Source organism: Temnothorax nylanderi, unplaced genomic scaffold, assembly GCF_030848795.1.
Source record: "Temnothorax nylanderi isolate EJ_2023f unplaced genomic scaffold, tnyl_v1.0 TNYL_tig0046_pilon, whole genome shotgun sequence".
In the NCBI taxonomy this organism is placed as follows: Eukaryota; Metazoa; Arthropoda; class Insecta; order Hymenoptera; family Formicidae; genus Temnothorax; species Temnothorax nylanderi.
In genome coordinates, this window is record NW_027249108.1 from 798,236 (window position 1) to 821,473 (window position 23,238).

General features: G+C 48.4%; 1 protein-coding gene across 3 annotated transcripts in view; it reads right to left on the reverse strand.

Moving 5' to 3' along the window:
* Positions 1-23,238, reverse strand: part of Dac (dachshund family transcription factor) — a 182,605-nt gene that overhangs the window by 52,633 nt on the left and 106,734 nt on the right. For all 3 annotated transcript variants that reach the window (XM_071705419.1, XM_071705418.1, XM_071705417.1), the window contains exons 5-7: positions 14,601-14,677; positions 12,779-12,949; positions 9,565-9,792 (exon numbers count right to left, since the gene is read on the reverse strand). In XM_071705419.1, coding sequence (XP_071561520.1) covers positions 9,565-9,792; positions 12,779-12,949; positions 14,601-14,677 — 476 coding nt within the window. The remainder of the gene's footprint in view (positions 1-9,564; positions 9,793-12,778; positions 12,950-14,600; positions 14,678-23,238) is intronic.

Consider the following 23,238-nt stretch of genomic DNA (forward strand, 5'->3'; position numbering starts at 1 on the left):
TCGAAACTCGGCGGGCAGTAAAACGGTGCCCTCGCGCGCCCTAACCGCCTCGCTCTCGCTCCTCTAGGCGCGACTCCGCGCGATCTCGCCGCGCCGCGAATCGAAACGCTTTGTCGCTTCGTCGAGTTGCAACAAAATATTCGTTCCTCGTGGCAATAAACGACGTCGTTAACGACACAGACAGCGTTCCCCTTCTCCATGTACTTCTCTCACGAGCGGCCGTTACTACTGCCCTTTTATTGTCGGTAAATTACACGCTTTATTCGCCCGCGCGACGACCCGAAAGCAAACTATATAATTGAACGGTAGTTAAAACTGCGGTAGGTCAAGTTCCTCTCTTTTTTTTTTTAAATTCCGGTCTACCCGGCCTCGCTTCTTCCTCGTCCGAGCTGTCGTCGTGCCTCCGTCGCGTTTTATTTTCTGCGTTACGCCACGTCGATACCGCGGTGGCGACGTCGCGACATTTCCTTCGTAATTAATCTCTATCTTCTTTTTTCCTCGATGTCAGTGATCTTATCCGCGCGAGCTCGATCCGGAAGCGGCTTTAATTTAATTCCGCGGAAAATACGGCGAGTTAATTTACATCACCGCGTGGCGATCCCGTGCGACGTCTGAACACGTACGGAAATACGTACGAAAATTGCGATAATGCGCGATGCGTGCGTGTACGCGACGCCGGAATTACGCTGAAATTACGCCACCGGGAGCGTAATTAATTTCGATCGTTATCGCGCGGTATCGGAACGATTCGGGGAAGAGAAGGCGCGCGAGGGAGAAGCGTGTTGCGCTCTTTCTTCTTCTCTTTCTTCTCCTTCTTCTCCTCTTTCTCCCGATGACATTTAAATACCGAAGGCAATAAAATTCACCACACAGTGAAACAAAGTCGCGAACCAACCGGATGGTAACGGCATAAGGACTCGGTCGCACTGCGTTTGTTTCCCGCCCTTGTCCTCCTCGCGAGTCCCACCGCGCAGCATCGAGAGACGCCATAAATTCTCGGTTTATAATCGTCGTCGATGCGAAATTACCAGAGACAAAGATTTCTCTTCGCGGAGAAACTCTTCTCGACCGTTCCCTCGTGTACAAACGGCCATTTTGTTACTTAATTCCGAGTCGTTCGCGCTGTACAAGGTGGCGGGCGGCGCGGCTGGTGCAACGAGTACCGGGATCGATGTCTCCTCGCGATCGTTAAATCCGGGATTTAAGTGACACCACCGCTCGGTGAAAACGTCGCGCAGTTTATCGTTTGTACCTCGTATCTTTTTTCCACGCAAAAGTGAGATCTTTTCCGAGATTGAAGTTCGAGAAAATTTTTCTCGACGAATCTCGTATCGTTGCCATCCGAACGATCTACAAACGTTGAAAAGAAGCTTCTAAATGACCGCTTATCCGGTCTACTCACTCGGGAAAGAGACGGATTTAGCGTTATTTAGGACATCATTAAGATGAAATTATTTCCCCACTAAACAAACATAGATATCCGTGGCGAAACGAACGCGGAGTCGACGCGAAACTTATTTGCACACCGGCAAGAAGAAGAAGCGCGGTCGGTCTAAGAGCGAGGAGGGCCCGTGGCTCCTTTTATTGTTAAATAAATAATCAACTAGTTGTTCCCCGTGTTAGGCATAATTTATTAGCCTCCCTAACACCATCGGGGCCCCTTCTCCCTGAAATTCTTTCCTCTCCGTTTCTCTCTGCTCCTTCGCTACCGCCTCCTTCTCCTCCAAAGCCTTCCGCATCTCCCGCGTGCTCGTTTGGAGCTCGCTCGGAACACATCTCTCGTGCGCATTACAGACCGCAGACCGTTTATTTTTCCCTTCTTCGATTCTTTTTGCGTTGGTGGCTTATGTCGGGAATACGAACTCGGTTCCCTCCTCCTGCGCTTTCTTTAATTGACAATCCACCGGTGTTCTCCGGCTCGGTTTTCCAGGTGGGAACGTATCGGACATCCGCGGTGCGCACCGGTCGGCGACATCGTATTGTCCCCGCGATTTTTTACTCTCCTTTCTCTCGTACGGAGTATCTTTCGCATATACCTCTCACCGCGTGCATACACGTCCCATGGGTACTGCATGCACATGCGTATGCTGTTCTTTACGTCCGGCTTCGCGTTTTCTTGCGATTTACGAGTAACAACGAAGTCCACCCTGACCTGGGCAAGAAGTCTCATTAGAGGCCATTCTTGTGAATATTGCGGACGGTACTCCAACTCGCGCGCGCCAGGAAATAAGATTCCAATAGAAGTTACCAGGAAACATTCGATTTTTAAGAAAATTACTTTGCGTAAAAGCATAATATAGAAAAAATGATAAAATATCGATAATTTCGTAAAACAAAATTATGGTAATTAATAAGAAATACATAAAAAGGGGGATCGCGTGGGATCGTGAGATGTCCTATAATAGACGGTTAAATCATTCTTCGACAATTTGTAGTCGATGCTAAGACCGGGCTTCTGAGTTATAAACGCAGTTGTAGAAGCCCGTGTCGCGCGCCCCGGGAGGGTGGTTGCGCTGGTAGTTCCGATACCCGGGAGGATACCCAAAAAGCATACACGGTCAAGTCGGTCGGGCCTAACAAGAAACCGTATCCTTCCCCGCCAGTCCTGTTACCACGCGAGCAAGTGGAAGTTATGCAGAACGAAGATACGAGGAGTCGAGAGTTACGATTCCGCTGGTCGGTTTTTGCAATATTGTTTTCCTTCGTTGAACGATCATTCCGTTCGTTCTATTCAGCTTGGCCTTAGCGCCTTCAGCATTAGCAATTCCCCGACAGGGACCCAGCTCGGTTCCGCTCCGAAGGTAATTAAATATCTGTGGTCCGAGCATGCCAGCCCAATACGCTACCTTAACGATTGTCTCTGGGTCAGAGGTCGGGCCCAACGTAGACGTTGGCACGTACAGGCACTGTGCGAGCACACTTATGGCCTTCTCTTTTAAATAGGATATACTTATATACAGATATATATACAACGCGAGAGAGAGAGAGAGAGAGAGAGAGAGAGAGAGAGAGAGAGAGAGAGAGAGAATGAGCAACCATCACCATCGTGGCGGCTATACGAAGCGGCACGAAGAATAGCATGGGAATTATTATGCTTATTAAGGTGGAAAGTAATAAATTATAGGCGGCTAATAATGGGAACCGCGAGAGGCGTAATTGATGTATGCAGAGGAAGTTGTTCTGGTCTGGCACCGCGCGCTCTTCTCGGATATGCGTGTAAACATACACCTATGTTATACGTAATATTGTACATACATCGTGTGGAAAATATTTAATGGCGTAGAGAGGCCCCGCTCTCTTGTCTTCCTCTTTCTCTCTCTCCCTTTCTCTCTCCCTTTTGGGTGCATCTCCTGTGGCGTCGTGGCGTTTAAAATTTGAAAACTAAACTGTTTACAGTACGCGCGCGGTACAGGCGTGCGCCTCTTTTGTTCCACCTTCTACCTGCGGGAAGATCAGCAGGTTTCTTTTGCTCTCTCCTCACAGGGCAATAAAAGTGCCAGCTATTTATTGCTAAGCGCCACCATATAACGATTCCCCGAGATGCGTCGCGGCCGTTCAAGGGAGGGCTAGTCCGGAGGTCAATAAACCGATTCCACTCTTAATTAAATCTAAGACAATACCTTCCCCCCTACCTCTTGTCGCTAATTAAAGCAAACAGTCGACGGCAATAAAAAAACCGCTGAGACGCGAAATGAAAAGATGACGTAAAAGCGGCGATTTCTAGATTTATCGTGCTATGTAATGCCATTCTGCGCAACAACCATTTACAGCGAGAGAAGGAAAAAAACTTAAACTTAATTAATTAATTCTGTAACGTAGAAAAGCAATAGCGAAGGAGTACTCGATCACTTATTGATTCGTGTACGAGATAAGGTAGATGGAGAACGAGAAGGTGGAAAATAAAGAGAGTACGAGGGGGGAGGAAAAAAACAAGCGTGCCGCCGATATGTGCGTACATAGTTTGCGCGATAATGGCTGCTCGCCGGGCGATATAGAGATAGCCTCGGTTAAGCTAACCTATCTCTCCATGCACGAGGAAGAGAGAAGGGTAGGAGGGTCGCCGGTTGGCAGGGTTAAGCATAAATCAATCAGTCTGCATTCAACCGCGAGCGGAGAGAAGGCAACCACCGGCACTCGAACGTCTCGAAAGTTCACGTTCGGGACGTTTGTATCAACGTTTCTGTTTGCACTGCGAAATATTTACGTCTGCCACCCCCGTCTCACCTACCAAGAGAGCTTGTCGTGTCCCACCGGCAAAGAGATACAAATGCATTTTATTTGACATATATTTATCACTTCGCGGTTTTGAAAGTACAAGATATTTCCCTTGCAGTTCTGAAAGTCTTAAGTTGTAGTACTACCGTAGCCTTGAAGCGTCACCGATAATCGGGGAATTCGTGATTGACGACATTGCTTGCGTGACTGTAATGGCTCTCAATCGCGATGCCGTACCGATCAGCGCGGGAAACGATCTCGTCTCGTTTGTATCTCTATGTACCACGACAGCGGCGTCGGTAATTCGCGTTCCATTCGTAACGCAGACACCTACTCGATGGGCCGGTACCCAACGGCCACATCCCACCTCTCCCGTCGTGCCGCATCGTCGCTCGCGGTAATAGGATTTCACGTGAGCAGCCTCCCAAGCAGCGGCGGCCGAAAATCGCAGGAGTTTATGTAGCGAGAGATGCGGTCGCGCCGCGTTTGCAGCAACTGTGGAACGAGGAGAGGACAGAGAGAAAAAGAAGAAGCCGCGAGATACAAAGAAAGCGGAGAGACGTCGCTCGCGGCGTCGAGGAAAGTGGCGGAGAATAGAGCGGACAAAGAGAGAGAGAGAGAGAGAGAGAGAGAGAGAAAAAAAGAGGGGGAGAGAGAGAGAGAGAGAGAGAGAGAGAGAGAGAGAGAGAGAGAGAGAGAGAGAGAGAGAGAGAGAGAGAGAGAGAGAGAGAGAGAGAGAGAGAGAGAGAGAGAGAGAGAGAGAGAGAGAGAGAGAGAGAGAGAGAGAGAGAGAGAGAGAGAGAGAGAGAGAGAGAGAGAGAGAGAGAGAGAGAGAGAGAGAGAGAGAGGAAAAGACACAAAGAGGCAGTGGCACGGGACAAGAGAGTTTCGCAGAGAGAAGAAAGAAAAGAAGAAAGAGACAGAGAGTGAAAGAGACGTTGGGGCTCCTACAATTTTAATTAACCCGGTACCGGGCACTGAGAACCGATCGCGATCGAATCGGGTGCACGATCTACAAGGAATCTACATAAGATCCTCCACTCGCGGCTACAACTCAATCCCCTCTTTATATTCCGCGCTCGAGGAGCCTTAACCGGGAGGGCCCCGTGGGGCCCGCGCGCCAGACACCACGATGCACCACACATAATCCTCGCCGTTGGTCCCGCCGTGGCTCCTACGCTCCCCTTATCTCGCCGAGGATCGAAGATAGTAGCCTCGCTGCCGCGCTCGCTGGTTCCTCGCCGGCCAGGCGGGCTCATATTGTCCTTCGTGCGGCATGTAACTTACCGGCGACAACAAGAGAGAGATGGTCGCCTCTTTTTCTCGAAACGCTCCTTCTTGGCTGTCGGGATGCGTGCGCGCCTCATGCGTAACGAGCAAATATTTGAACGATAAATGAGAATATCGCGCGTCCTTGGTAAAAAGAAAGCGGGATCGTTAAAATAATTTTTTTTTTCGGGTAGGACCTCACGTCGCAGTTATCTTTTTTATTTGAAGGGAAAACAACGCGCTAAGTCGCGCGAGAAAACGTTTCGCGAGTCTCCTAGCTTACGTCTATTGACAGACTGGATTACAGCCGTAATAAAAAATTCGAAAATTTGATTGAAAAAATCGCGAAGAAAAATATTAAATATCAATAATCTATAAGATATTTCTTGATCAGTCGCTAAAAAAATTTAGCTGTTCTCGATCGCTTTCAAGCATTTCTGATTCTATCCATGTATTCTATCTTAAATATTGCCTAATGTATAACAAATTCGAGAGCTTAGCATCTTTTTAATAATAAAATCTACGTTACGTCTTACGATGTATTAGCGCGTTTACGAAACCCGAGCCGCGACGTAAGAGAGGATAAATAAAGAAATAAAGCTTCCAGATCTTCGACGTGCCTGCGAGAACATCACGACTCTCGCGTCTCGCTCTTTTTAGGACTGCAACGACGAACGAACCCTCAATCCCCTTACGGTACGAGCGGTCGCGTGAGAGGCTGACAAAGACGAATAATATCGATAATATTCCACATCGAAGGCATCCCGGTCCGGATTGGCTTAAAACCGACGGGCCAAGGCGCGGTACGCGTGTGCTCGCGTGTGCATCCGCGTGCGTGTGCGCGAGAGACGCACGTACGAAGGCGCTCGGATCTCGTGCCGACGGAGATACGGATGCACCCATGGCTGAAGGTTCGTAACACGATAGTGGCCGTATGTAAAACCATCTGGTGTAAAACGAGCTGCTGGCTCGTTCGAGTATTAAATCGGGCCTCTCTTACTCTCTTTCCGACTACTTCCCTCACGGCCCTGCCCCGCTCCTACCGCCCTCGTCGTTGTCGTAGTCGTCGCCGTCGTCGTCGTTGACTGCCGCCGCTCTTCTTTTTTTCTTTCCTTTCTCTATACCGCAACAGCACCCTTTATCCTCCACCTCCTCCTCCTCCTCCTCCCTCTTTCCCGGCCTGTCGATCGACTCGCGCTGCATGGAGATCTTCGCGTCGAACGTGCGCGCAGAATCTGTTAAGCTGACCAGCAATAACCGCCGCGCATTCCGAGCTTAACGTCGCTACGCGCGCCAAATGAACTCGTTAGCGTTCACGTGTCCGGTGCCCGCGAGTCTGCTTCTCGACCGCTCGACCGAACGTGTCTCTTCTTATTAAAATCCACGCGCTTACTGGGTCGACCAAGGAGTTGTGGATTGGAAAAGAGACCGACCTCTCGATCGCGATATCGATCACTCATTGCATGATGAATGAATCACGGACTACCGATACGAAAGCACAATGCATGACAAAGAATAAGTTGAATGATCTTTACCAAATCGACATTAATAATATCTATATTAAAAAAGAAAGTAAAAAAATATATTATGTACCATATTTTTTCGCTCGTTAGCACGACATGTTCCGGCGTTACATCGCTCGCGTTTAACGGAAACCCACATTGGCGATATCGTTAGCGGGATGTAGTCGAGAGCGCCGAAAAGAAAGCACGAATTATGCAAGTGGATCGTGCTCGTGCACTTCGCAGCGAGGAAGGCACGGTCGTCGAGAACTGTTCGTTAAGTCGCCGTGTGTCGCGAGGGTGGCGGTGAACGGTGAGAGTGGCGACGGGGGACGAGGGAGCGCGACGAGGGGGCATCGGCCATGGGAGCGTCGTCGATTTCTTTTTATCGGATCTCGGCAGCTTCGAGGATCTAACCGTCTCTCCTGCGAGTCGGCGGGCACATGCAACCGCGGGGAGCTGCTTAAGCACCGCCGCTGCCGCCGCCGAGGTCGCGATGCCCGGCATTCCTAACGTTAAGGCCGGCAAAACGCATTAGTTAACGGCTCTGAAAATGACACTTTGTATCGGCTAATGGGTAATTAAAGTCCCGGGGTTACGTTTCGCTTGGAATTTATTAAACGCGCCGCTGGGACGCGCGACTCCGGCCCCGACGCGGTTGGATATCGGATCGGCGCGTTTATGGGCATCCACCACTTAAAACCTGCGAAAACGCAGATAAGGGACGCTCGTACGTCGAGAGCCCGCCCGTCCCGCTGAGGATTGCGATACGTCCTCGTCGGTCAGTCTTTCCAAGCCGATCTGAGAATCGCCGATAATGCGCGCCGAGACTACATTTGGCGCTAAATATGGCAGTTTGATCTCGTATCTGACATGAAGCGTCGCTTAATAACGTTATAATTTTAGAAGAAAAATATACCCGATGAGAAACGTCAAGTACGATCTCTTGCAATATGACTATTGTACTCTAGACGACGTTTATGTCCTGGATTCCAAATTGGACAGATAAACCGACGTCAAATCTGTGACGCGAGTACTTTGATAATAATCGATGGTGGCATGTTGTTAAAATAGAAGCGGATGTATAGCCGATCGATGACAGTTTACGAGCGAAATTGGATGATTGCTCCAAGAACTGGATTTCGTATGGGAATATCATCGTGTTCTTTTTTTCTTTTTTTTTTTCTTTTTTTTTTTTCATTACGTGATTCACCAATATTACGCCGAAGAACTGCGATCGCTCGGCTGAAATCAACTTGACGTTGCGTGTCGTTTTACGTAGCGCTTTTTATTCGTACATTCTCCACAATTTCATCCACGAGATATTCGTGAAATCCCTTACAGTTACAGTTCGCAAGTTAACAATATATACCTTCGATAATACAACTATCACATACTACCAGTAACAACTAACGACTACAATGGCAACTCATTTACTTACGCATTGATAGCATATTAATATAGAAATACATGCGTACATATATTGTGCCACTTACGCGTTATCATCGTTTCCATCGTAACGCGATTCCCTGCCAATCGTCGCTGCAATCAAATCGCGACGACACTCGATCGATATCGAATAAACGGCTTGTGACGATTTACATCGAGATGTCTGTTATATGTCGTTAAGTTAAGTTCGCCTCAGTCCCGAAGCAACTTCGACACCGTGAGAAACGATTCCGTGCGCCGACCCCTTTCTTTCCTCTTTTTTCTTTTCTCTTCTCGTCCGGCGTTCCGAGATCTCGCGACGAACATATTTAATAATAACGCCGGCCGATTTATCACGCGCGTTAATGAGAAAGAAGTCGTATGCTGCACGTCATCTCGCGCCGCGCCGCGCTCTTTCTTAATGGGTCTTGCCTACATTCATCGTAACCAATCTACGGTACAAACTCTATCTACGGCTACAGCTACGGCAATGGCGACACTTAAATTTAATCCTAACACGCCGGAGATGACGTTTTTTGCGAGCGATATCTCACCGGAGAGGATCACGCTGCTTCTTGCGCAAAATATTTCCGTGAATCATTATCTTGCGTCGTCGCTCGAAGAATTGCTCAATGTATCGATTTAAGAAAATTTCGTAATAATAATACGTTATAAATATCCTATGCTCTATCCGCACGTCAACGCACAGATTGAAACACTTTGCGCAAAAAGAAAAGCGTCAATAAATAGTATCGAGGTGTACGTTAAAAATTAACATTAAGATAAAAAGCAAGGTGTATAATATTATTTGTATACGATACTCGTCATCACGCGCCTTTACGCTACAGGTCTTTACTTTCGGATGTCCAGCTCTCCCCGACTATTATCATTCTCATTTCACGTATCCATGGTCTTAACGCGGTACAAGCAAGTCAAGCGCAAAGATTGAAGCGTGAGAGGGAGGCGACGCGGTAGATGAGGCTGGATAAAGAACGGAAGAGAGAGGCACGAGGAGGAGGGGGGGGGAGGAGTGGCGGGTCTCGTCGACGGGACAGGGACTAATGCCTCTTAATGTGGTTCTGGGAGAGCTGGAAGATAATGAAATTGTGGAGAGCGCCCTCAAGTGTCTTAAGAAAGCCCTGCCACTGACCTTTCTCGTAGTTGATTTGCCTCTCCTGCTGCCTCGCGTTGTCGGCCGCGACCTTGAGCAAGCCCTGGATATTCCTCAGCAGGGTCTCCGTACTCGAGACCGAGGGGTCCTGGGCGCTCTGAGATACGGCGACCGCCGCCGAGGCTATCTGCGAGTAGTTCAGGGCCTGGGGAGGACTTTCCGAGCCCGGCGCTGGCAACGGCAGATTCTCCGGCACGTCCGACAAATCTGAAAGTGAAATTTTCACGTTACGTCGTCTCCTGAGGAATCCTTGAGACGACGAGGCGGAAGAACGGCTCCGAGAAACACACTCTACGGCGATAAATAAATGCCGTCTATTCTATAATGCGCGGAGCTCATTTCGCGTAAAGATTCCTCCTCGACCAGAACGTTGTCGGGAGCAAAACGTCAATGATAAATTCGCCGTAACGAACGTCGAACAACGTTCGAAGTACGAGGGGCAGGCCCCGAGACTTATACAGCGTGCGTGTCTCGAAGTCGTAATCTCGCGACGACTACTTGTTACCCTTCGCCACTTTTTGATTTAACGTCAACGCGGGCGAATTAAATTCACGGATTAAACACTACACGGCGTTCCTCGGACGATTAGTCGCGTCTTGACCGACTGGCTGTTCATCATCTCGCTGTGAAATATCGGAGGGAGAAACGAAGTATCGTTATCGATGACCTAGCAATATAATTTGCCGCGCTTGTGTGATTGTTCGTGTAAAATTAATATTATATATCTTTCAAAAAATATCGCTAAAAATTTTCAAAATCAATTTCAAACTCGAATCGCTGCATTGAATCGTCAATATTATATTATCCGCCTCTTTAGGCGGTGAATAATCAAGAAGGTGAATCAAACTGGACCACCCCAGGGTGAGACACTTCTTGGAAACACTTCTATTCAAAACGTATTGACACACATGTGATATTTTGTCGCGCTATAGAAGGGCCGGCCGCGCACGTGGTCATCGTTCTCCAAAGATCAGCGAAAAGGATCCAGCGGGATCGTCGGAATAAAGGATGCCTTATGGTTATTGCCGTAGGGTCCCGGAGAGTGGCGGTGAGACAAGATGTCTGCGTGGGTTCCAGGCTTAAGTGATCGCTCGTGGTACCGGCCCACACCGTGGGCTTTAGCAGCCCGGCTGCTTTACGGCCAACGATATGTAGTTTATTGTATCGTCTTTTAATTATCTGCGCGCACCTACAACGCCACTCGGCAATCGGTTACTTATTGCCATTGGTCGCTTTAATGCTCAGCGCACCTTCGGTGCCGGCACCTTTTGATAGGGAAACGCATCGCCTCTTCTTTCCTTTCGATCCTTCGCTCTCCTAAAATCGCGTTTCTTTTCTCTTTTCTCTTTTCGACGTTATTCCGTGCGCCTATATCTTTCTACCGCGAGCCATTACAATTATCAGGACGAAAGTCATCGCCCTCTCGAAATCTTTTCGCGACGCGTGAATTCGCTCTTCACCCTTCGAATCTCTCGACGAGAGCGCGAGAAGAATGTCCACAATCAGAAAGACGGCAAGTTATCCAATATGTGCATTTATAGTCAGTGGAATCTGACTTGAAAAAGGAACCCCTCTCGATAAAGCGAATGAACACGATAATCGAAGACGAGATAAACGAAATGATCGAAGAGGATTTGGACGATCGGTGGATGCGAAATCGACGACGAATCGCGGTGAATCCGATTCCGAGAACGAGAACGAGAGATAGTGGCACGTCTCATTAAATCAGAACTGCATTCCACAAGCGTGTACACTCCCACGGGCGCGTTCGACGTGGTTCTACTTCGATCACCCGCGAGCATCGGTGAGTAAGGTGTACCCATGTATTGCATACGACACGCTGCGAGACACGGATTTGATCCTACCCCCCCTTCTCGTCGTACACGACCCGCACCCGGAATTTATACGTCTAACTCGCGTATTTCGTGGAATTTACGGGCCCACTAATTCGGGGGTACACGCGGGATCCCCTAATTTTGCGGGCGCGCGGCGGTCCCCGATGTTTTCCAGCCAGCCTCTAGCAGTGCGAAGACCGAATGGTGGATAATCTTATGATTTCCGTGAATTCTTACGGTCCGGTATCGTCGCCCCCGTCGAGACTGCCGTGTCTCGATTCGCCCGTAAATCACTCGTGACCGCGCGAGGCGCGCTTTCTCCTAACGACTCGATCCCGATGCGATGCATTAAATCGCAGCCCGAAAGAAACGAAATTAATTAAGACAACGCGAGATGATCAAACGCATCTCCCTTTCTTTTCTTTTTCGTAGAAGAAACGCATTCGTAACGCAAAATCGATCCCACGTGGTGGGACGCGACTTTACGAGCGGCCCTCTGGCCCCATTAATTGGACCGGCCAATTAACATGCCGACGCGACAATGGTCGAGTAGATTAGAAATCAAAACGATTATGACGCTTCGGTGAATCCGGAGCGCCAGAACAAGGCAGGGAAGGATACCGGTACAAAGATCAGACGGAGATTCGATCTCTCGATCCATCTTTCATTAGAAAAATGAAACTAAATACCGAAGATACGAGTCTAATGATCGCTTTGCCCCGACAGTGATGCTTCTTACATGGAAACCGCGCGGCTTGGAGATAACTCGCCGATAAAGGGACAAGCCCATTCGATATCGCAAGGCACACGACACGTTCTACAAATTAGTTGAAAAGCAATAATTGTATTTAATATTTTAACGAAATATTATTATTTTGTTCAAACTGGAGACAATTAAAAACGTTGAATCCACATTGTGACTTGGCAACCGCTGCGGTGCGTTTGTCAGAGCGCGATGGAAGACGAATCCCGACGCGTCCCTCGCGCTCTCTCGGTAGAGATGATGGATGAGAGGCCCTGACCCGCCAGTCGTCTAGAAGAACTCGTCTTTAAACGCGGCGTGTCCGGCAAAATCGATATAATTATTTCACGAGCATGAATCCTTTCTCTCCCCCCCCCCCCCTCTTCCCTCTCTATCTCTCTTCCTCTCTCGCTCATCAAAATTGTCTTTTTTATATTCGTCGAACGTTAAAAGCGAAAGAACGCATTTTATCGTGCGGTTTTAATTGATTGCCAGGCATGAATGATCTCTTTCGAACCGATTGCTTTATCAGAGATATAAATGTGCGAAACTCGCAGATCTCTTTCCTGTCACTTGCGGTTGAACCGCCTAGCACACTCAAAATACTTCAACATACCTTCGTCCTTTTCATTGTCGTCTTCGAGGTCCTCCGACAGATTGTCGTCCTCCTCCTCGTCGTCTTGAGAACGGTGCGACGCGCCTGCCTCGCTTCCGGACTGCTCGCCCACGCTTCCGCTTCCCGCCGTTTTGGAGAGATTTAGAACCGGGCTGTGACCGTTGGAGGAGCCTGAAAACGCACGAACATAGCGACAAATCAATTAAAAATATAATTTACATTCGCATGCCTATCGAGTACGTAAAGGTATATCTATCCTGTATGCGATGTATATATCAGAGTCGGATTGATATCGCAACCGTGTATCCACTTGGCGCGATAACGCTGGAAAGCGGCGTCAATCTTTCCCGGAGAACGTTCGGTTACGAAGAACGAGAAGCGCGTCCATTGACCGGACTGACAAGTTGATGGATTTTATTTACCGCCGCGCATCCCCCGTTTAGACGAGAACAAGCGGACTATCCACTCTCCGAATCTCCCCCGCCAACCCTCCACGATGTGACCGCCTCTTTCTCTTTCCGCATCCCTTTTTCCTTGCTCCGGCCGTCTAAGCGCGCCCGCGCGCGTATTTGATATCCCAGTATTTTAATCCTGACATAGATAGATACTGTTTGGGCAACGGTCGTCGGCGCTGACGCATTGCTTCGGGCCACTCGTGATCTCACGAGTACTCGGAACGGATACTCGTATGTATAGCGCGATGGTAGAGGACCACAGTGCGTCTCGGCCGTTCACACACGTACGCGCCCGGAGCACTATGTATCTCGTTGGCCGTTGAAAGAGAAGGGTCGCGGTTTTCTCGGCTCTTCCCCGGCGCGATCTAATGAATCGTACATCTTTTACGTTAAATTGACTTCTACACGCCGGCCGCCGTTGAAGGCTGAGAGTCCCAATCGAAATCAACGGCAATTGAGATCCTCTCTCGCGTGAAATGTGACTTTAATCTCAAAAATCTAATTGATGCGTGCACATTAAAATACACAAATACGATCGATCTTTGCACGCGTGTGTATGGACATTATTTGACAGGTCGAAAAATGCGAAAAGTAGGTAGAAGTCGAAATGTGTCCTGGGCGAAGGTGGGCCCGTCGCGGAAGATAAAGAGTTCCATCAGACGGATTATAATATTATGGGGAATCAGAAGGAGATGTAGGGCCGCGGCCAGGACGTAACCCGATATCGGACTTAATCTCCGGGATCCTAAACGTCCGGGACGCTCGTCGTTCGGCCGCCTCGCGGACACACACGGGCCCAGAAGGGAAGAACGAAAAGGTAGAAATACAGAAAAGAACGAATACGCTCGGATTTTCGGACCGCCGCGCCGTGTCGCGGTCAAAAATCTTTCTGCGCCGCTTGACTTCGAGTCCGCATCGATCGACCGTGTTCCCTGGGGGAACTCTGACGATTAAGGATCTCGCGTTACATACTTAATCCATATGACAGGCGCTATGGCAGGCAGGTATAGGAATACGAGAAATGGCATTAGAAACTATAATGCCTACGACACGGCATAACTCACGGCATCCTTTCGAAATAAAATTTTTTTTATATTGCATATCGAATAAAAACATTTTAGATTTATCAATACTGCTTAATTAATTTATTGTTAGTCAATATTTGTATATATACAAGTGGGAAGTATATTAATTGCGAATCATTAAGCTAACAGTTAAATTGTAAGTTGCTAACAAACGGAGCGTATCACTAGTCTTTAATATATATTTATATATGATCTATTATGTAATATTTTTTAGAGTTATATATAATATATATGATTAAACTCTGAATATCGAGCATGCATACTATTTGCTTGTAGCCTTACCATTGTGCGAGCTGAGATCCCTGGGTTTGTGGTCCAAAGCCAGCGCTCTCTCGGCGTCGCCCCTCTCCTCGCGGAGCCTGTAACAAAGAAGAAGAGAGAAAAGAAAGGTTTCGTATTAATCTGGGGGATTTAAATCGACCGAGCGTGGAGGTGGACTCCGCCGCTACGTAGGGTATTAATTAAATAATTATTCTAGTCGTTGGGCAAGGGATCCGCGTAGGAAGATAAGTACTGGTCTCACACCGCGACGGTCGTATCACTGTACACCGCGCATTATCGTCCTTAATCGCCTTGTCCGCCGCGACACGCATCTCGCATTTATTTAACCTACCACGAAGACGTCACGAAGAAAAATCATGCTTTATGTCGCCAATGATAAATTAATCAAATTTATTCAAAGATATATTCTTCGAGCGGAACCTGTGAATGAGCGAAAAACAAATTTCCAAAAAGGGGGATGAGATTCCGCGCTTCCTTTTTTTAAATTTTATTTTATTTCGATATCCTCGGGCATCCTAGTTTACGAGGTCGTCGCTCGTTAATGCGGCAGCGCGTTTTTCCGCTCCCGTGTCACAAGAAACTTTTAATCTTAGCTTTATATTGTTTGGCACTCGTGCCCTCGGGTTCCATCATGGCTTATCCAGAACCGTTAAGATTTCTGTCTTCGATGTTGCGGTTCGCATTAAGAAGCGAGCGGAATCGGGTAGTTCCCATCGTAAAGCCGCGGGAAACGAGAAAGATAAAAGCTTCGTACAAAATTACATTTTAACGTTGTTCCTTCGACCACGAAAGGCGTAATTGATCCTTGTTGGCCGATTCATCACAGGTCGCGGTTGATAGAACGATTAAAAATTATTAACACCGTTGCGAAGAAGCAACCTAATTAATGAGATTATTGCTTCGTCGAGATAATATTATCTCGCAGCAAAGAGGAAATAATTTTCGAGTGACAAAAAGTTCCGTAGTACAACCACTTTGGCCAAGGGACAGATTCTTTAATCGCGCGTAAAGAGTTGAGGGCGAGAGAGCGACCCTCGGCAGCATTGCCGCAGAAAAGGGGGAACGCGCTCACCAATACCGCGGCTTTTATCACGAAGTTTATGGCGGAGGTCATCGTAGTCGCGGATTTATTTTGCAAGAATTCAAGAGAGAAAGAGGAAGAGGAAGAGAGAGGCAAGTAAACGTGTTCCCCAAGTGATTAGATTCTTTCACCGCACTGTATCCGTTTCTCTTTTCTCATTTTCTCTCTCTCTCTCTCTCTCTCTCTCTCTCTCTCCCTGCAGTCTCCTCTCCCTTTTCTTTCTCTCTCTTTCCCACGCGCCTCTTGCCTCTTCCATTTTTTTCACTCTTCTCGTACTCAACTCGCCAAATTAATCCCCAAGGTATACTTTTTCCAGCTTCGGTTCAGAGCTGCGGTTCGGAAGAGGGGGAGGGGGCGACTCTTTCGCACCTCGAATCGAACCGCGGACCATTAAGTAAGAAGTTAATATCATTAAACATAATATTGGGCGCATCTGGGAGCCGCAGAGCACTTACCGACCCCTCCGTCCACCCCCGGTCCCCTTGCTCGCCACAAAACCCTCCTGTCTCAGACCCACGCTTCGTTTCTGCACCGCGAACTCGGTCCCCCTCACCCTCCATCACTCCCACTCGTCCCTCTGCAACCGCTTCGCTCCTTTTCGCCCCCCCCCCCGCTTGCCTCCGGTTCCCTCCCTACCCTTAATTTTTTAATGAGAAAATGCTTTCAAAGAGCCGGAGAGAAATACTGTGTCTACGAGCGATAAGTTACGGCAGTGTTAAGGGAAACGGAGAGAGCCTTTATGTGCGCACCTCGCAGGCCGCAAAATGTAAAGATTCCCTGACTAGAAAGAAACGAGAAAAGAGCATTTCGTCCTTATGATTGAAATGGCCAACGCGGATATTACGAAAATCTAACCGTAACATAAAAGTAACAGAAAAGGGGGAAAAAGGATGAGAAGTTCCATTGAGCATAATAATGGCTCGACAAGACACCGCCGCGCCTGTTGGACGTCCGAATATTGTAATGAATTAATTTCAGATGATAATTAAATTTTAATTGGTAATACGAGTCCATTAAGACACAGAGGTAACCGGCGGTAAACTTGGTCTTGTTCTTTTCTCATGATCTGTCTTCTACTTTCTTTCAACGACGAAATCGTCGATAATCTGCAGAAGCGAAATGGCAAATGGGGGGGAGGAGAACGTCAGGAAAAAGGCAAAAGAACGAATGGGGGGAAGAGACGCGCGAGAGCGCGGAGTCGATTCATTTAGACGTCGCGGCCTGGCAATAACCGGCAACGAACCGAGGTTATTAAATTTGTAATTAGTCGAATATTACGTTCGACGTCGCGGCGCTCTCCGTGTCTACACGTCTACGGTTACGACGCCGCGGCGTCCGCGTGTACGTGCGCCCGCGTATTCGCGTGCGCGAATACGTTAATACGGGTTTCATTATACGCGCGTAATACGGCTCCTACGCTCACGGATCTCCACGATATGCAAATAATTAGTGATCGTGGCCCTACCTCAGGGACGGGCGTGCGAGTTGCCTCGTACGCGGAGAAGAACCGTTTTCTCGACGAGGAATAACGAGGCGCGCCGTATTCACCAGTCGAAATTACAGCCTCGTTAGCCGAGGGAAGGGGGTGCAGCCGAACGTTTATATTAAATTCGGTTGTGCGTCGTCGCGATTATTAATTTGTTGATAAATAATCGCGGCCGGGAGGCAGTACTCTTGCGAGTCGTGCCCCGGGCTCGCCCACGCTTTTGCGTGCCGCGAAAACTAATAAGCCGCGCCGAAAACGAAAGCGCGCGCCCTTCTGTATCTTTAGCTTTAATTTTGAGTCGGTAATGATGAACTCCGCGGGGATTCCCTATCCCGGCCGTTCAGAAACGGCCGCCACGAACAGCGGGAGTTCATTAAGAGGCGGCGAGATTTCCGAAGGACGAGAGAGCGAGGCCACCGGAGGATTTCTAGATCATTTCGCGAAATCGGATCGCACTCGCGGATCGCCTCGTGGCGGAAATCACTCACCGTCTAGCGAATCTAACGCACGGAGCAACGCGTGGAAGCAATCCGATAATGCGCCTTCCTCTCTCCTCCCCCTGCCCCCCCTGGATCCCGCCTCTCGGTCATATTTTTCCGATCGGCATTCCGGGGAGACGTATGTTTTTTCGGCCGCTTTGACGGTTTCGATCAAAACGGGACGCGCGACAAACAATGGGGAGGGATTTCCACGTCCACCAAACGCATCGTGCGCATAACGCATCCGATAATGACGATAGCAATTGTAATTTCGGCACGACAAAGGGCCTCTATAAAATGGCGAAGGTATGTCCCCGCGCTCTTCGATCCGGGGCGGCCGTCCAACAGCTTTTTTAATAAACGATGCACGTGCCATCGGCGTTCCAGCATTCACATACGCCAATGAATTTTTATCACGACGCGTCGTCGCATGTCGCGGCGTGTAAACATTTTTTTTTACCCTAAATCGCGAATCCCCAATTATCCGCGCGTTTATCCCGTTATCGAGTAACGGGAAGCCCCGAACGTCGTAATACCGATCGACACACTATTACATTTATAACTACCTGGCGAACGAGACGAAAATATTTTAGGGACGTTGATTGAAATGAAAATTTTAATCACCGTCAAAAAATTTCAGTCTACTTTGCATACGATAAATTCTCAGGAGGTGCGTTGAAATAATTCGCAGTATCGGAATTAAACCAGTTGGCCAGATTAAAAGGTACACCAGATGATACCACCGACTCGATGTGAGGGACTTCGTAATCGTTTGTTAATTCTGTACGCAAAATTAATTTCGTAGGAAGGCAAAACGTTTTCTTCGCGCGCGTACATATCTCGAGGGTCGCTTCCTCGTAGATATTTCGACCGAGTCGAAATAATAAACGACCTGGATCTGCGAGAAGGGTCGTAACATGATCCAGAGTGCGCGCTTCTGCGAGTCCGGGAGTGAAAATTCCACCCTTAGGACCGTGACATTCGAGGCGAAAGGGGTTCACGCGGACTCTCGTAACGAGTGTCCTCGTTGCAGACGCAACGCGATCTTGAAAGGACTTCTTCCCGTTGCAAGACAGTATTTTCTGAAGTGTTGTGTTAATAATAATCGTGTAAATTACAACCGAACAAACGAAATTTAAGCCTGATCTCTGTTAAATTATTCAATTAAGAATTTCGAGCTTGCGATCTAATTCAAACAAACGTAAGGATACAGAAGAAAATAATGGAAGACTTAATTCGAAAATACGGCAAGATCATAAATCGTGCAAATTACAACCGAACAAACGGCATCGAAGTCTGAATTCCGTTAAATTATTCAATTATGACTCAGAGAAAGAACTTCGGGCTCGCGATATGCGCGTGTCAATTTAGCGAGAACGCGATCTAATTCAAACAAACGTAAGGGCGAGGAAGAGAAAAAATGGGAGACTTAATTCGAGAATGCGGCGAGACCATAAATTATTTTGGGAGATTCCCCGTTGACGTGGTACAAGCGTCGAAACTCCGGTTCCTTCGCGCGAAGGGCGAATCGCAGAGCGATGGACTCGAATTACAAACGATGCCGTCGCCCCGGCAAAAAGGGCCGGGGCGCGTCCTATCCTCTGTGTTCTCCGTCAGATCCTTACAGATATTATCCGGCATATCGCGAGAGACGGACAACATTTATCAACCCATGCGCAACCCGTGGAAAGCTCTTTCCTCGAATTCAATCAGTGGATGCCTGACATTCCACGGACATCAATAGGGTAGCTGAAGTAAGACGTTTGACTCTCTGACATTAATTTCTGATTTTCTTCGGTTCTATTTCAAAGCTAAATCTCGTAGAAAATTACTGTTACGTTTTGAGGGCATGGTATAACCGTGTAAATTTAAATTCCATATCGTCGCAAATGCGCGATTAATATTCATCTTTTTTTTCTCGTTTGTAAACAACCGTTATGTATTCATCGCGAAAAGTTTCAACGGATTCCTTGACCCAAAACAAGAAAAAATTTTTTTCCGTAAACACGCGTCCGATCCTCAACAATAGCATCCGTACCGATATTCGTGTAGTATGCCAGCGGTATTGAATAAACGCTGAATGTATCTCTAATAAACACTTCCGGCTTCGGAATTTGTCTATCGGAAAATAATCGCCGGTATTCGGCAACAAGAGCAGCGCTATCGCAAAATCCATAAACATCATATCGGCATTTTCGTGCCGGATATAGTATCAAGTGACTGACGTACTGCACTCTACGCTATACTTTCAAGAATGCGTAGGAACGCACGTACGCTACACGATCGCAGAAACACCCAGTTAAAAACATCTTTATTACGTTAAAATAAAAAAAATGATGCGCGACACTCGGTACATTTTTTTTCACGTCGCTCATCCCAAGTGCCCCTCTGCATTTTTTAAATTAGTTCTCACTTCTCCAGACCCTCGTCGTTTTGACTGATAGATTCGAGCGGCGGTCACGACGCAATCGTACACAGGCTACCGTAGCTAACTCCATATCAATCCGCGTGTATTCGCCCTCGCGCCTTTCCGCTCGTAACGAGTCATGATAAATGACACGAGGCCCGCCGACGATTGAGATTAATTTACCAGCGCGCGTCTCGCGATTGACTTTGACGTCTGCACACAATTCCGAGATGGTTTTCACGGCGGAAATCACGCCGCTTTCATAACTTGGCGAGGATCCATTCTTGTTTTCTCGATCTTCCATGATCCTCCAAAATTGGCCTGATCATTCGGAGTGGCTCGAAATAAGAGTGGGTCGAAGTCGCAACAATGACATTGATTCACGATGCACAAAGCCGCGTTGGCTGGATATGATTCCGACCAGAGTCGGCATTATTTCGAGAAATCGATGAACACAGCATCTCTTCGTGAAAGGAAGAGGAGCGGAAGATTGGCGGCGGCAGCGGCGGCGGCGGCGGCGATGGCCCCTCCTTTCGTTCCGACGAACCGGGCTAATTATGTATCCCTTGCGAGACCCCCGCGGACAGGAAATGAGACTCTCCCCGAGTTCCTCTATCCGCTCCATGTATACATATATATGTAAAAGGATACGTTCACATTCACGCGAGCGACACCCCGCGATATACGTGCATACCCCCCGCGCGACTTCCGAGCTCCGGGCTCGAAGTGGAAACGCAGTTGGATTAAGCCCGGCCGAGGGGATCAGATACGACGACGGCGATAACCTCCGACTTTATCCTCGCGCGGGACAGCGGTTTAATTAGACGACGCCCGAGATTCGCCTAGAAATGTTGATTGAGCTAAATTGTTTCCTCGGGGGCCGCATGCACCGTCTTCGACGTCGTCGCGTTTTCCCTCCTTCCCGGCAGTGGGATACTAACCTACGTGTTCCGGGGGTGCTAAGGAGACAATGCTGATTAAGCGACGAGATAACCGTCTGTTTAGGCAAACGACTCTCGGACCGTTTCGACGGCCCGGTCGTTTCGCCTCGGATTTCGGCCGGGAGAACAGAATCTTGTTAATTCATTCCGTAGGAGGACGATTCTACCGGGAGGACTTAACATCACGGTAGTCTCTCGTGAGAATACTGAACACTCATTTATTTCGCATTAGATACGGGAAATGTAAACGAATGAAATATACAAATACCGTTGATGTTAGTTATTGTATGTTACCAGCATGTCACGATGACACGTTGACGACGCGCGAACAGGAACGTTAATGCAGGAGGTGATAATTTTTGGGAAGCAAACGCTTAAACGGGGTGGCGCGGAGGACGATCTTTCTGTCATCGGTCCAGCGAGAGTTCGGAGAGTACTCGTAACCGTTAGCGTCGGGACGGCAGTTAGAGTGGAAATAGCAGGACGGGGCGCGCGTAAAGCGGAGAGGGACCGAGACGATGCTATCTCTTTCGTTAAACGCGACCCACGCAAGCTCCGCGTTGAGCGGCCGTGCCGTTTCGCTCGCGGTTCCACTCGTCCTCGCGTGTACGCACGCAGCGGCCGGACCGGTCGTTTACACGTGCTCCTACATGCGAGATAAGGAGCCCGGCTAATGTTATGCGCCTCGACAAAACGACTGGCGTGTACTCGAAAATCTATAATCAACCTTCTGAGACCTCCTGTTCACGAGATCAGCGATATGCGCACACACGCATGGCGTGCCGTGATTTCGAGTGTATTATACGCATGAGCGTAAATTAATTGAGATTTTTACAAAATGTAAAAATCTTAAAAGTACAAAAAGCCTAAAATTCGCCAAATAATTCGTCTCATCAAAAATTAATAAATACGAGTAAATTGTACTTTTGGAAGGCTACGTTTGTATATAAGAGAACCCACGGGATATAAGAGAGAGTAATCAGAATAACCGAATAATATTCTTACGTAACACTACCTCCTGTTAATATTTAATGTACTGTACAAACGACTGGACAGAGCGATAGCGTCAGCGGAGAAGATATTAGGTTTCCGTAATAAAGTGTAATGCGTAAGACAAGCCCCGAGTAGAGAAGCTCGTTAACAGATAGCACTTTGAGTGCACCGGTTACTATGCGTCATACATCAGAAATGACGTTCGGGGGTATGCGAAGTAGGGGTGCCTAGAAAGGGTCTGAATTATGAAACGGACCCGCCCGATTCTCGAGGAATGTACCTCGTTGTTGCCGCTAAGGTATGTGTACGTGTACGCGCGTGCGTGTATCCGTGCGATCCGTACGTACGAGTAGCTTAAGCAACGCGTAACACGGCCAATTTGTATTTTAACGAACCGCTTTTTATACTCGCCGCTTTTACGGTCTCTCGTAAAATACTAGCCGTGGAAATGAGAGAACGCCAATCGCGAAACTACGATCGTTATCCGATTCGTCCGTTTCTCTTCCCGTATTATTTAAGGCGCATCGGAAAAAGGCGCGCAGCAGCCGCGACGTCGAGGAATATACATGGTTCGCGACCGCCGTGTTTTTCCCCCCTCCTCTCCCCTTCTTCCACCTCCCTCGTCATTTCGCTGATGTGGAAGGGCGGCTTTCTCGCCGCGGCTGATCCACCCCGCGTTCCATCATCGCCCGCGCGAAAAAGCCTCGAGAGCATTTTTCAATTCTCCGCGAAACTTTACGATAGGCATCTTCCCCACGAGAAACGCGCCCCGCACACGATCCACGCGCGCGAGAGAAACATTTGTACATAAATCTGAAAATTATGACCCACGCGCCCTGCCTCCGCGCGCGTCCTGCGTCTCGTACCACCCCCATTGGAAAGCAGCATCGGGGGCATATGCCTGCCAACGCGTAACGGAGAGATAACCGCGGGCCAACCCCTCGGTCTGAACGCGACTGCGGACGCACGCACGCATGCAATCCGTGTATGAGACTGCAATCTTGGATACGTGTGCGTCGCGACGCGTTCTCGTCCTGCCAACGTCGCCCATAAAGGCCGATATAAATTAGAATCAGTGGAAAATAAAAATCACTTTCCAGCAATGGGAAAGCCGGGTCTCCGCGAATCGTTCGATTAAGGGCTATCGATGGTCGTTATGGGACTTCTCTTCTTCACGGCGACAGAAAAAAAAAAGATACATATAGACAGAGGTCGGCAAGGGCGAGAAGGGGCAGAGAGAAAGGCAGATAG